This window comes from Equus asinus, chromosome 9 (genome assembly GCF_041296235.1).
Source record: "Equus asinus isolate D_3611 breed Donkey chromosome 9, EquAss-T2T_v2, whole genome shotgun sequence".
Taxonomy (NCBI): domain Eukaryota; kingdom Metazoa; phylum Chordata; class Mammalia; order Perissodactyla; family Equidae; genus Equus; species Equus asinus.
The window spans coordinates 40,385,421-40,398,936 of NC_091798.1; the positions used below are offsets into that span (position 1 = coordinate 40,385,421).

Consider the following 13,516-nt stretch of genomic DNA (forward strand, 5'->3'; position numbering starts at 1 on the left):
GGCCCAGCCCCTCTCCTTGCCTGGTTGTTTCCTATCTGTGAAATGGAGCTGAGTTGGCTGGAGCCGGGTCCACTAGAGGAGGTGCGCACATGGTGTCTCCATGGCCCTGGGGGAAGGGAGAGAATGGGAGAGGTGAGGTGTCGGTTCCCCATTGGTCTGGGCTAGTTCTTCCGGGGCAGCCCCCACTGCACACACGCACATGCACACCTGCGCCCCAACCACAGCCCATACTCACTGAGCCGGCTCCACGGACCATGAGGCTGTTGCTGCCACTGCTGCTGCTGCTGCTGCGGGCCTGGGCTGTCCCAGGGGACCTTGGGGAGAGGGCCCCACTCTCAGCCACTGCCCCACAGCTCGATGAGGAGGAGAAGTACTCAGCTCACATGCCTGTTCACCTGCGCTGTGATGCCTGCATGGCGGTGGCCTACCAGGTGAGTCCCTCCCCCAGCAGTTCCTCTGCCCCTGCCCAGGCCCCTCCTCAAGCCAGACCTCTCCATCTACCTCAGATCCCACCACTGGACTTCCATCCTCAAATCCCTATCCCCAGGCATTGAACTAGACTCAGCCTTCCATGATATTGCCATCTTCACCTCATCTGAACCTCCATGCCTCAGTTTACCCATTTGTCTGCCCAACAGAGAGCAGAGAGTCTGAGACACCCCCCAGTACCTTGAGACCCCAGGGAGTCACCAGCTTGTCCTCTCAGACTGTTCCCTTTCCAGGCATATCCTCAGGTCTGGACTCTTCCCAGATCATGACTGGGGAGCATTGGTGTATGTGTGCTGTGTGCATGTATGTTGAGTGCGTGAATGTGTGACTATGTGTGTCTGAGTTCACACACAAACCTCCAAGCATGCCTGAGGACCTCTGTGTGGGGAGGGAGGCCTATCAGCACACGTGTCATTAAAGACTGGGCTGGGTTTCTCCTTCTTGTGGTTTAAAATAGCATGTGCTGATGGGCAGGTGTGCCCTAGGGGAGAGGCCCCAGTACCAAGGCCTAACCTTCCACCTCAGCATTTCCCACCCACCCACCTCATCCCAGGAAAGTGGATTCTGCCTCAGCTTGCCCAGTCCCAGCTTTCGGCACCTAGGGGTGGGCCATGAAGTCAGCCTCCCAGGTGCTTCCTGCTCAAAAGCCTCCCTTGCCACCTCATTCACCCCCAGAGACCCAGGCTCCTGTCCTCCCCTCCCCCTTACTGAGGAGTCTTGAAGCCCTGGCTCTCAGCCCCTCTTTGTTCCAGATGTGGCAACATCTGGCAAAGGCGGAGGCCAAGCTTCACACCCCGGACTCCAGGGGGCAGCAGGTGCTGAGCGAGTTGGTATACACAGACGTCCTGGACCGGAGCTGCTCCCAGACCTGGAAGGAGTGAGTTGAAAATCTAGCCCTATCTTCCTCCTCCAGGGGCAGTGCTGGTGGGTGGAGGGTCTCACTCTCCCACTCACACTGCACACACACTCCACTAGGGCTCTGGACCAAGGTAGGGGACTCTCTGGGACAAAGTCTGAGCTCTGGAGCTGGAAGCAAGTGGGAGGGTAGGTGGCCAGGGGACAAGGTCACTGTGTGACCTTGGACCGGGAGCTTCCGCTCTCTGGTCCTCAGTTTTACATCAAGGAGGATCAGAATCTGGGCACTGAACTCAGCAAATGCCCAGTGTTCCCAGCTTCATGTGGAGATGGGTCCCTCACTGGCCAGGCTCCCACTAATGCTATATCTGCCCCTTCCCCACTGCCTCTAGCTACGGGATACAAGAAGTGAACCAGGTGAAACGTCTCACGGGCCCAGGGCTAAGCAAGGGGCCAGAGCCAGGCATCAGTGTGATGATCACAGGGGGCCCCTGGCCCACCAGGTAATGACAGGAGGACGGGGTGGGATGGAGCCCTTGGAGCCTTGGTCTGCCCCACTGTGGGCTGGGCAGAGTCTGAGGCTGCTGCTGGACTCCCCTAGGCTCTCCGTGACATGTTTTCACTACCTGGGGGAGTTTGGAGAAGACCAGATCTATGAAGCCCACCGACAAGGCAGAGCGGCTCTGGAGGTGTTGCTGTGTGGAGGCCCCCGGGGGGCATGCTCAAAGGAGGCACCAGGCACAAGGACAGAGCTCTAGTCCAGCTCCTTCTTCCTCGACCTGCTCAGCCCCTGAAGAGAGCTGGGGCTTTCTCTGGATCTACCCCATGTCTTTCTGCAGGCTACCACTCTCCCTCCCTCCACCAGCTTCAGGGCACTGGGGCCTGGGCGGGGGCCAAGGCCTTCCCCTCTGGACTCAAATAAAACCCAGTGACCTGGATTCGTTCTCTCTGCAAAAGGTGCTTGGGCAGCTGGGAGGACAGACATTGGTGTTTCTGCTGATGTCGCTCCTAGAGAGGGCAAATACATGTCCCCACACTTTCCCAGGGGTAAGTGAGATCTGTCATGGTTGGAATTTGAGTGTGCTGTCAAAGGCATAGAGAACCAGTTATATGAACAGTGAAACCCCAGATCCATCAGGAGAGAAAAGAAAAACCAAGAAAAACTCCACAGGCAGACCACCCTGTGGACACACCTACTGCAACCGCTCCATGCTGTGTCCCTCCCAGAAGACTCGTCTCACTGGGCCTATGCCCAGCGGCTGCTCACTTCCTAAACTCTGCCTCTGTCCTCAGCTGGCATGGTTGGAGCCTAGATGCCTGCCTAGGACAGGACAGGGCAGGGTTCCCAGAACGGGCTGGATTCAGCATCTTGGCTCTAAGTCCTGCTCTCCCCAGAAATTATTCTGACCTAGGGCCCTTTCCATAGCAACAGAAAAAAGGGCCCCACCTGGGTCCCACCTGGGCCTGGGAGCCTAGGGTCACATGGCGCTACAACTCGCAGTTTCCTTTGTGAGTGTGTCTCTGATCTGCTGAAGCCGTGGGAGGTGGACAGAACAGACGCTCTAATCCCCAGTTGACAGACACAGAAACCCAGGCTTAGACAGCACAGAGGCTCAGGCCAAGTCTCAGGCTGAGCAGCGGCAGGGCTAGGAGGAGATTCAGATTTTGGGTTGGGGGAAAGTCGTTGCTATAGGAATGGGGGTACCCCAGGCAGGCCCTGACCACTGCAGCTTCTCTGAGCGGCACTGCAGCCCAGCCCCCTACATTCCATCGTCTGTCATTTGTTCCTGATCTGCCCGAGGCCCCTCCTCCCTGGCATTCTGCCCAGGAGAGAACCCCTAGGCACCAGGAGGAGAGCCAGGGCCCAGGAACTGGCGGAGCCATCAGTAGTGTCCAGTGTGGAGCTGGAACCTGTGATGTGGCCCTGTGTGGCCCTGGGTTTATGTGGAGTGATTTGGAGAGACTCTCAATCAGAACCCGGGTGTTGTGGGTCCATTTGTGCAACTATATCTGAGACCATGGGCAACTTCCCAGCCTTGTCTCTCTATGGGGGTGTATGTGGTTTGGGTTGAATTGAGTGTCTACTGGACTGTGCTGCTGGAAGAGGTGGGGCCCTGTCTCCATAGCCCCCTGGAGAGTGGTGGGGAGGAAAAGGTGGGGAGGAAAGTGCTAAGGAACAGCTTAGAGGCTTCAAACTGGTCAGACGACTTTGGGAATCCAGGAGCTGGAGCCAAGAAGGGAGAGGGGAGGACAGGCGGACAGAGGAACAGGCGGAAGGCTGGACAGGCCGACAGATTCAGGGCTGTGGCATGAAGCTGCTGCCCAGCTGGAGAGCAGTGTTGCCCTTGGGCCCTGAGGACAGGGCCTGGCCATGGGTACAGCAACCCAGAAGTAAGTGGGCCCTATGGGAGCCGGGGCTGGGGCAGCAAGCAGGAAGCAGAACCAGGGACCTTAAGCCCAGCCTCCACGAGTTGAGTAGCCTCAGTGCCTGGGGCCCTTCCCAAGTCCCCTCAGCCAGCTCCAGGCCCCATGGCCTGGCTGGACCAGGCCTCCCAGAAGGAGACAGGCTGGGCCTAGGGCTGGCTTCAGGGGCTGTGTGACATGCAGTCACATAGGGCCCAGTGCTTAGAAAGGCCCCACATTCTGTTTAATGCTCTGCTGTTGCTGTCTTAACAGTTTTTAACGCTTTTGGAATAGGGGCCCCGCATTTCCATTTTGCACCAGGTCCCACAAATTATGTAGCCGGTCCTGGCGGGGAGGGGACATAGGGGCCAAGCAAGGCCAGACCAGCCTCAGCAGCTCCTTCTCTAGAGGTCCATCTGTTGTGTGCCTCAGGGACCTTGAGGGGTGAGCAGTGGTGGAGGGGAGGGCAGTCCCTTAACACATTTAATGTGTGATTTACAGTCGGAGCTCAGGCCAACCTAAATTTTAGGAATGGTCTTCTAAAATCTTGCTACCTATGTAGCCTTGGTCAGATCATATCTCCTAAATCTGTTTCCTCAGCTGTAAATACCACCCAAAGTCTGGGGTTAAACACAACAAGACATAGATGTTGCTTGGCACGTAGTCATTCGTAGTCATTCCTCAATAACGAGAGTGGTTATGATGATGATAATGATTAACTCGTTATTAATAAGCGGGAAAGGGCTTCATGCAGAGTGTGATGGAGTAAGTGCCCATTTCCGCTTCCTTTCCTCTCACCTCACCCAGGGTTTGGTAAACTGCCAAGACTGTCCACTCCTCACTGTCCACTTGGCCCTCTTGGAAAACAAGAACAGGTCTCGTGCCCAGGCTCAGGTGGTGACAGGGAAGGGACTCAGGAGATAACTGTGTGGAGGCTTGGGCAGCCTTTACCACTATGGCCAGAGTTAATAATGACCTCCGCCCGGATCCTCCTTTCGTAATCAGAGCTGGGGATCTGGTTACAGATTTACTTTGAACAATGTCTGATATGTGGAGTAAAGTCCTCCGTGGCCTTCATAAAGCCATCCCTTCTTCTCTTCAGGAACTGCACACACTTGTGCCCCAAAGATGAGAGCCCAAGAGGACCCCGAGGGCCGGACACAGGTGCTGGGGGATGAGTGGGAGTTCGTGGGTGCAGGGCAGGATGGGAGCTGGAGGGCCTCCGCCAGCCTTCTCCCTGGGAGGGCAGAGACAAAGGTTCTGATGAACTTGATCAAGAGTGACTGTCCCCGGCTGACTGTGGCAATTGGGGGTTGGGGTGGGGATGGTAGTAGGGGTGAAGAAGCCTTCAGCTTTGTGACTGTATGACTCCAGGTTGAGGGCCAGCAGGGGCCCAACCTATCCTCCCCTCAGTGATACCCCAAGGCCCTCCTAGGGGTAGAGGTGGGACCAGAGTAGGCTCAAAAGGGCCTGTCCATTGTCTCGAAGCCTCTTGATCCCCTCTCCTGGTGCCCCTCAGACCTCCTGATTTAGGGGCCCATTCTCTTGGCTAGAATCCCTGGGTTTCGAGGGCTCCAGGAGCCATCACAGTGGACTCAGCCCTATACAAGGCAATGTGAGGTGGGAACCGGGTATAGCCAGGCCAAGGATTGGTGGGTGGGTGAACCATGAGGGAGGGTGGGGCTTGGTCCAGGCTTGGACCTCATTCTTACAGGCCACTCAGGCAACCTGATTGATTATAGGGCAGAATGGACTTTGCCAGTCCCCACCCTGAGTTACTTCTCTCTGCTGCCTCCAGCATGAGTCCCTGGGCTCAGCCGGGACCTCTATCGGGGACCCTCCACTGTTCCTGCCCACAGAGTCCAAGTTTGACATGTTGTACAAGATTGAGGACGTGCCGCCCTGGTACCTGTGCATCCTGCTGGGCTTCCAGGTGGGTTTCCCTGCAGGGTCTCCCACCCCAACTCTGCATGTTCCCCAGGATCCCGGCCCCCTCTCTGGACAACAAGGTTATCTGGGGTAACAGAAAGAGAAAACTAAGGTCAGCAACAATGACTGTCACCAAGCAGGGGTGGGGAAAAGGCTCGATGGTGCCTGAGAGAGGATTAACCCCTGGGAGCATGCGTCACCTGCCAGGCAGGCTGAGTGTCAGTGACAGGGAAGAGGGCCCACTCCACAGAAGCCATAGGAATAACTTGGGGTCAGATTAGTAACCCCCAGAGAGGTGAGCAGTAGCTCTCTGGGAATCCCTTGTGGGAGGGTCAGTCCTGGGTGGGCACATTGCCAAGGGAGGCATGGGTTCAGGCCCACTGAGACAGACATGAGAACTGTTAGGGTGCCCCTATTTCCCTGTGAGCTCCTTGCGCCCTGCCTCATGCACTCTCCCCCCTGCCCCTAGCATTACCTGACTTGCTTCAGTGGCACCATCGCTGTGCCCTTCCTCTTGGCTGAGGCAATGTGTGTGGGCCGTGACCAGCATGTGGTCAGCCAGCTCATCGGCACCATCTTCACCTGTGTGGGCATCACCACCCTCATCCAGACCACACTGGGCATCCGGTGAGCTGCCCCACGCTGCCCCCACCCCCACCCCCCAACACACACAGTAATCCACACAACAGGAGCAGGTGGTCTCTCTCAGAGGACTCTTATGGGACAAAAAAGCTGTGAATCTGCCTCCAATCCCAGGCCAGCCTTAGAGCCAGGCAGCTGGGGTCCTACCCTGGGCCCTTGGCAATCCTCAAGGACAAAGAGTCTGTGGGTTTAAGGGAATGTGTCCTAGCTGGGCTCTCCCATCAAGCCCCAAGCTGGGTAATCAGGACCACCTGCTTCCTTGCTTCCAGGGCCTGTGTGGGGCTCTTCAATGGCCCATCCTCCTGGGAGCGTCCTGCTCCTGTCTGCACAGCCCTGGACCTGGGTGGCCAAAAGATGGCTGTTAGTGTGGTGGGAGGATGGAGGAAGGTTGTGAGTGGAGCCTCGATACAAGAACTGAGCTGTCCACTTTTGTGCATGTGGCCCCTCACAGTGTAGGAGCTGGTGTTGAGCAGGAAAAGGGGGTAGGTTGTGGGCCAAGGGCTCCATTTGTTTTCTTCCTTGGGCCCCGAAAATGTTAGAGTCCTGCCTGGGGCCTTAGTGACTTCCCTCTGCTCTGCCCCTGCTCTGTCCCTCTGTGGCTCTGTCCCTGTGTGTGATTCTCTCTATCCCTCCCTCTGTGCCCCTCACTCTGGGTCTCCCTGTCTTTGTGTCTCTGCCCCTCCCCGGCCCCCCCCCCCCCCGCCCCATTCCTCTGTGCCTCTCTTTCCAGACTGCCACTGTTCCAGGCCAGCGCCTTTGCATTTCTGGTCCCAGCCAAAGCCATCCTGGCCCTGGAGAGATGGAAATGCCCGCCGGAAGGTGGGCACACTTCTGGGGTCTGCTGGAAAGGGGAGGCCCAGGAGCTTGGAGGTCTGGGTGATTGTCCCGAGTCCAGACACCGGTGTGCATTCCCTCCCTCTCTTCTCTGTTCCCTGTCCATGTGTGTGTGTGTGTCCCTCTCTCTCTGCCCCTAGAGGAGATCTACGGTAACTGGAGTCTGCCCCTGAACACCTCTCATATCTGGCACCCACGGATGCGAGAGGTGCGTTTGCATGTGGGGCAGAAGAGACTTAGACCTGAGGAGGGGGCTAGATGGGAGAGAGAGCTACTGATGAGTTGGGGGATGCGAGGAGGTGGTCTGAAGCTTTTTTTTTTTTATGTGGAGGTCATGGCCTCTACATAGTGACTTATAGCTGATCTTTGTGCTTCCAGGTCCAGGGTGCAATCATAGTGTCCAGCATTGTGGAGGTGGTGATCGGGCTGATGGGGCTTCCTGGGGCCCTGCTCAGTTACATTGGGCCTCTCACAGTCACCCCCACTGTCTCCCTCATTGGCCTTTCCGTCTTCCAAGATGCTGGAGACCGAGCAGGCTCCCACTGGGGTATCTCAGCTTGGTGAGCAGGCACCAGGATTGATCCTAGCCCAGTCCCAGCCTCCTCACCCACTTGATGTCTCACCCCCTTAGTCCTGGCTCCTGCCCCTAGCCCGGCCTGCCAGCCATCTCTTCCTTGTGCCTCTGCCCCCAGCTCCATTCTCCTGATCATCCTCTTCTCCCAGTACCTGCGCAACCTCACCTTCCTGCTGCCTGTCTACTGCTGGGGAAAGGGACTCACTGTCTTCCGCATCCAGATCTTCAAGATGTTTCCCGTAAGGAGCTGACAGGCAGCTGGGTCTGGGACTAGGGCAGGGCCTGGACCTGTGTCCAGGGCTAAAGTCGGGGGCAAGGGCTGGGACAGAGGGGGAGCTAGAGGCAGAGCAGAGATGAGGTCCCAGCCCGGGGCTGGAGCAGGTGTTGGGGTAGAGTCTGAGCTAGGGCTGGGGCAACTGCTAGGGCTGGGGCTAGGGTGGAGGTAGGGGCTGGTTAGCCTGGACTGAGCTCTCCAAGGCAGCTCAGTGCACCCCTCACCCCACCCCATTTCAGATTGTGCTGGCCATCATGACTGTGTGGCTGCTCTGCTACATCATGACCCTGACAGATGTGCTGCCCGCAGACTCCACAGCCTATGGCTTCCAGGCACGAACGGACGCCCGAGGGGACATCATGTCTATTGCGCCCTGGATCCGCATCCCCTACCCCTGTGAGTGACCCCACCTTGGCCCTCTGCCTCCAACTAAGACCATCTGTGAGGCCACTAGTGACCCCAGTTCAGCTGATGACATAACTAGCATCAGCTGCACATATATAGTGTGCCAGGCAGAGTGGTGTTTTGCTCAAAGTCTCACTCTAGCTTCATGGCTCTGAGTGATCCCAAATAAGCTCCCCTAGCTTATTTGTACAGCTCCCACCCCAGCTTGACATCCCTTCCTCTGCCCCCTGCCCAAGTCCTGCCTAGTCCACTCCCTGACCCACCTAGAAGCACTGCATCCAACCTCCTGTCTCCTCATGACCCAGGTCAGTGGGGCCTGCCCACAGTGACTGCAGCTGCTGTCCTGGGAATGTTTAGTGCCACACTAGCAGGCATCATTGAGTCCATCGGAGATTACTATGCTTGTGCCCGTCTGGCTGGTGCGCCACCCCCTCCAGTACATGCTATCAACAGGTATGCCCACCTGCCCTCCCCAATATCTGATCCCCTCAGGGGCTACACAGGAAGCAAAGGTAGAAACAGAGTTGAGTCCCAGAGGTGTGGACTTGGGCAAGTCACTAACTCTCCAGACCTTGTTCTCCTTACTTATGAAATGGGGATGCTCTCATCAGAGTGTTTCGAGTAGCTGAGGAGATAATGAAGTCCGAAGGAAACTACAGTCATTAACGATGGTCCATGTGCCTAGCCATGGATGTGCATTCTCTTACGCAGTCTGCTGACGACTCTGTAAGACGGGTACCCTTATTATCCCCATTTTACAGATGAGGAAACTGAAGCCCAGAATCGCCTAAGGGAGTAAGTGCCAGGGCACTGGACTAGTGCTCGAACCTAGGCTCCTGGCTCCCAGACCTACTTCTGGCCTGGAGTGGGAATTACTACGGACAGGTAGTTGCAGCTAGCACAGACCCAGAGAAGGCAAGCAGCCCAGTCAGGATGATGGGGTGATGGGAGAACATAAGCCAGGGCAGAGGCTGGACTAAGCCCCCCACTCCCTTTCCTTACAGAGGGATCTTCACCGAGGGCATCTGCTGCATTATCGCAGGGCTGTTGGGCACTGGCAATGGGTCCACCTCATCCAGCCCCAACATTGGCGTCCTGGGGATTACCAAGGTGCCACCACAAGCCAGAGCAGCACGAAGCCCCACCCCCATTCCGTGTGCCGCAGGCCCCGCCCCAAGCGGGGTCTCCGCTTTGGTCTAGCCCCACCCTGTCTTTGAGAGGCCCCGCCCTGCGTCAAGCCCTGGCCCATTTGTGCCTCCCTCCTATAACAGGCCCCGCCCCCGGGACTAACCCCGCCCCAGCCTCGCCCCCTGGGTCTAGCCCCGCCCCCTGGCTCGCTGGCAGGTAGGCAGCCGGCGCGTGGTGCAGTACGGTGCGGGTATCATGCTGGTCCTGGGCACCATTGGCAAGTTCACAGCTCTGTTCGCCTCGCTCCCGGACCCCATCCTGGGGGGGATGTTCTGCACCCTTTTCGGTGAGTGCCGCGCGCGTGTCCGGGGACGCAGCGCGGTGGCGGAGTGGTGGAGCCTCTCTGTGTTCCCCTCCCAGGGCTGACCTCTCTGCGCCCTCAGGCATGATTACGGCTGTGGGGCTGTCCAACCTGCAGTTCGTGGACATGAACTCCTCCCGCAACCTCTTCGTGCTCGGATTTTCCATGTTCTTCGGGCTCACGCTGCCCAATTACCTGACTTCCAACCCCGGCGCCATCAACACAGGTGCCTCCACTCCCTAGGGGTGCGGGAGGTGTGACAGGCCCGACTCTGAGCACAACCCTTTCTCTCAAAGGCTCCACACAGCTAGAGCCACAAACCCTGCACAACCTCTGGATGTTAATTAGCAACTGAGAGGCTAATTAACAGCTGTCCTTTACTAAGACACTTTCTATGGACAGGTGCTCATTTAATTTTCGCAACAGCTCCACGAGACAGATATTATCTCCATGTTACAGATGAGGAAAGTGAGGCTCAGAGAGGTTAAATGATTTGTCCCAAGACAAGAAGTAGCAAAAGGCAAAACTGGGATTTGAATCCAAGGATGGAAGAGGATGTGCAGAGAGGCTTGAAAGTCAGAGTTTTGTACTGTCCCATCTCCACACCTGCTCAAGGATGTCAGCAGGCTGCACAAGTGGGGAAAGTTCCTGAGCTCTGTTCTCTCCATGGAGCCATGATACCCATTGGCCCTCGGCCTATTCCACAGGCATTTCTGAAGTGGACCAGATTCTGACTGTGCTGCTGACCACGGAGATGTTTGTGGGTGGGTGCCTCGCTTTCATACTGGACAACACAGTGCCAGGTATGGGTCAGCCCTGGGAGGGGAACACAGAACTAGGCTGGATTCATATGCACTCCAACAGATGTCCTCTTAGCTGGGGCTGTGGCCAGGTCCAATGCAATGCAGGTCCTGCAGGGAGACGCAGGAACAGCTGGGCTGGTGGAGTGCCTACTGGCTGGAGGGAGAGACCACTGGCTAGACTGAGGCACAGACATGCCTCATAGGTCTTGAAGAGGGTGGGGCTAGGAGAGTTATTTCAGGGCCTTGTGAGTTGTTTCCTCTCCATTTCTTGACAGCCACCAGGTTGAGGGGTGCCTTTGCTTTCTTAGAGTAGGACAGACACAAATGTAGCATCAGTATGGTGGCAACAGCCACTCCAAATATGCCAGCAACCTGTCATGATGGCTACTAGAATAGTATCAGGGCTTTTTGCAGGGATCATGGAGGATATTTTGTGGGGTCCCTGAGAACCCTCCTGGCCCATGTTTATGTGCCCAGTAAATATATAAAATCTAAATGTCACTGGTTTCTCTAACTAGTTAACATTTACCAAACATCTGTGGGTGAGGCATGGAGCTAAGTGTCTCATTTCATCCTCAAAAACTATCCTGTGGGGCAGAGACCATCAACACCATTTTATCTGAGGAAACAGAATTGGAGAGGTTAAGTGACACGTTGAAAATCTGGGATTTTAACAAAGTCCATCTGATGCAGTCAGTCCATGGCCTGTGTCCCAACAACTGTACCACACTGCCTCTGCTGGAGGGTTTTAGGGCAACTGGAAGATCAGGGAAATCTCCGTAGAGACAAGGGGTTAAAGACTGCATTAATCCAGGGATATGAGGGATGGGAGTAGCAGGATGATGGCCCTCCATCCCCCACCACTTACCAGCCTGAACATAGCAGCAGGCCGCACTTGCTTCCCTCTCTCCAAGGATACAAGTGTCTATTCTGAGCACAGCAGTCAGAAGCTGGCTGTGCACAGCTGGTGGGATGGAGTTTGGGCAGGGAAGGGCTAGGGATCCCTGGCACTTTTAAGAATTTTAGACAGCATCAGATGAGGGAGCTCTTGGTATCAGCTACCCCTTGGATGGATGGGTGGTACCTGATCATGGTACCCACCCCTCCCCATTTAGAGGAAGCTGGACTGGGGGCTGGAGCAGCCCATCCTGTGGACCTGAGACAGGGAAGTGGCAGCCTCAATGCCTAGGGAATCCAGGGAGAAGGAGGGCATCTAGGTGGGCAGCTGTACACTGAGGAGCGTGTGATTCTGGTAGCTGGATTAAGCTACCCAGATGTTAACAACAGCCTCAGACTGCCTGAGTTCCTCACATCCCCATCCTTCAACCAAAACAACGGCTCATTAGTAACCAACGCTGCCAGGGATCATTCTACGTGTTACGCTACGTAATATTCAATGGTCCTTCAATGTGTACCAATGGCGAACCTGAAGCTCAGAGTGGTTAAATCACTTGCTTAAGGTCATACAACCTGGGTTCAAATGCAGGTCTGGCTGGTTCAGAACCCTGTCCTTAACCATGGAATCACATAGCTCGCTTCTCTGTGATAGGCACACTTTGCTGATGAGCCACTTTGCACTGCCTCTTTCTCTCTGTCCATCCACAGCCCAACTTTAGAGGGGCAGGCAATTTAGTTCAGCAATTTCTGGTGGGGCTTACCAGCTTGGCCTTGGGATAGACACTGAAGGGGATGTGCAAAAAAGAGTCTAAGTTACAGTTTGTTTTGAGGAGCTCCTAGCAGGAGATAGGAAGTAAAACAGGGTTTAAAGCAATTTAGAGCAATAAGGTCAATTAGCCCGGGCTGGAGTCACCTAGGGGGCTTCCTGGATGAGACTAGATGGGGCCTAGGAGAATGGAAGGGACTTGGAGAAGCACCAGAGAGGGTCTGCAGGTAGGGATGTGGAGGGTAGGCGAGGGAGCTCTGGGCTGGCTGTTGTATGAGGGGGGCAGGGTGATCAGACACCACAGTCCTGTGCCACACCTACAGCTCTTCCCCCTCCTCTGCTCACCTGTGCTCTTTGTGCAGCCCGCCCAGCTCAGATAGTGCCTCCTCCAGGTAGTCTTCCCTGAGGACCCCAGCCCTCTCTCAGGGCCCTCTACTCTTGAGATTTTGGGATACATTTTGTTTGCATTACTCATGGGGTTGTCAGCCTGGGCTGCCAACACGTGGAAATCTCACTCTTTCTACTAGATTTACGGTATGTCAGTCTTCGTCAACCCCAACCCTCTTGTGAAAACCTCAGAGATCTCATGCCCCCCTCCCCAATCTCCTAAGGGAGAATTTCCCTAGTTGTAAAAATAAATCTCGTGTCTATCACTACCACCACCAAAGATTTTCTTAGTTTGAATTTCTCAGGTATTATAAAAATGAGTTTATTTTCCAAACTTGGAATCATAATATTGAATATTAATATAGTGTTTCTAAATATACTTCTCTGCCCCCACAGCAAAGTCTGGGCACTATTTGGTCCCCATGGGCCCAGCACACATTAGCTCCACACTCAAGATGTAGGTTAATTACTCAAAATTTCTGTTTCATCATAAAATTTTATAGAATAGTGCCTATAGACCTCTCACAGGTGTTTTGAAGGAGAAAATGAAATTAAAGCACTTAGCACAGAGCCTGGCACACTGTAGATATGCAATAAATGCTAATTATAACCAGTATCCTTTAAGGTTCCCTAGATCTCAGGCCAGTTTACGAGCTGAGAAATCATGGATTCAACAGCTTTTTAGGACCAGAAGATATTTCAGAATCAAGACACTTGATTCCAGAAGTTTGCCTCAGGGCTAGCTTATGGGGAGGTAGTAGAGAGTTGC

General features: G+C 55.3%; 2 protein-coding genes across 9 annotated transcripts in view; both read left to right on the forward strand.

Annotated features, from left to right (window-relative positions):
- The first annotated feature begins 111 nt into the window (after positions 1–111).
- Positions 112–2,282, forward strand: MZB1 (marginal zone B and B1 cell specific protein). The gene is made up of 4 exons (XM_014853875.3): positions 112–431; positions 1,242–1,366; positions 1,737–1,847; positions 1,946–2,282. The coding sequence occupies exons 1-4, from the start codon at positions 255–257 to the stop codon at positions 2,100–2,102; spliced, it is 570 nt and encodes a 189-aa protein (XP_014709361.3). The 5' UTR covers positions 112–254; the 3' UTR covers positions 2,103–2,282.
- Positions 2,238–13,516, forward strand: part of SLC23A1 (solute carrier family 23 member 1) — a 15,623-nt gene continuing 4,344 nt past the window's right edge. The window contains exons 1-14 of one of the 8 annotated variants that reach the window (XM_070518148.1): positions 2,238–2,391; positions 4,850–4,911; positions 5,546–5,680; positions 6,146–6,303; positions 7,049–7,137; positions 7,293–7,360; positions 7,531–7,712; positions 7,845–7,965; positions 8,240–8,396; positions 8,711–8,858; positions 9,410–9,515; positions 9,750–9,879; positions 9,977–10,120; positions 10,602–10,697. In XM_070518148.1, coding sequence (XP_070374249.1) covers positions 2,370–2,391; positions 4,850–4,911; positions 5,546–5,680; positions 6,146–6,303; positions 7,049–7,137; positions 7,293–7,360; positions 7,531–7,712; positions 7,845–7,965; positions 8,240–8,396; positions 8,711–8,858; positions 9,410–9,515; positions 9,750–9,879; positions 9,977–10,120; positions 10,602–10,697 — 1,618 coding nt within the window. In that variant the 5' untranslated portion in view covers positions 2,238–2,369. Of the gene's footprint in view, positions 2,392–3,504; positions 3,736–4,677; positions 4,912–5,545; positions 5,681–6,145; positions 6,304–7,048; positions 7,138–7,292; positions 7,361–7,530; positions 7,713–7,844; positions 7,966–8,239; positions 8,397–8,710; positions 8,859–9,409; positions 9,516–9,749; positions 9,880–9,976; positions 10,121–10,601; positions 10,698–13,516 lie in introns of those variants that run through there. The other 7 variants (XM_014853844.3, XM_070518147.1, XM_044780570.2 and 4 more) reach the window with 7 other exon arrangements.

Coding starts and splice junctions, on each gene's coding strand:
- MZB1 (XM_014853875.3), top strand. CDS start 255: ATGAGGCTGTTGCTGCCACTGCTGCTGCTGCTGCTGCGGGCCTGGGCT. Junction 432..1,241: donor GCATGGCGGTGGCCTACCAG/GTGAGTCCCTCC, acceptor TCTTTGTTCCAG/ATGTGGCAACATCTGGCAAA. Junction 1,848..1,945: donor GGGGGCCCCTGGCCCACCAG/GTAATGACAGGA, acceptor GGACTCCCCTAG/GCTCTCCGTGACATGTTTTC.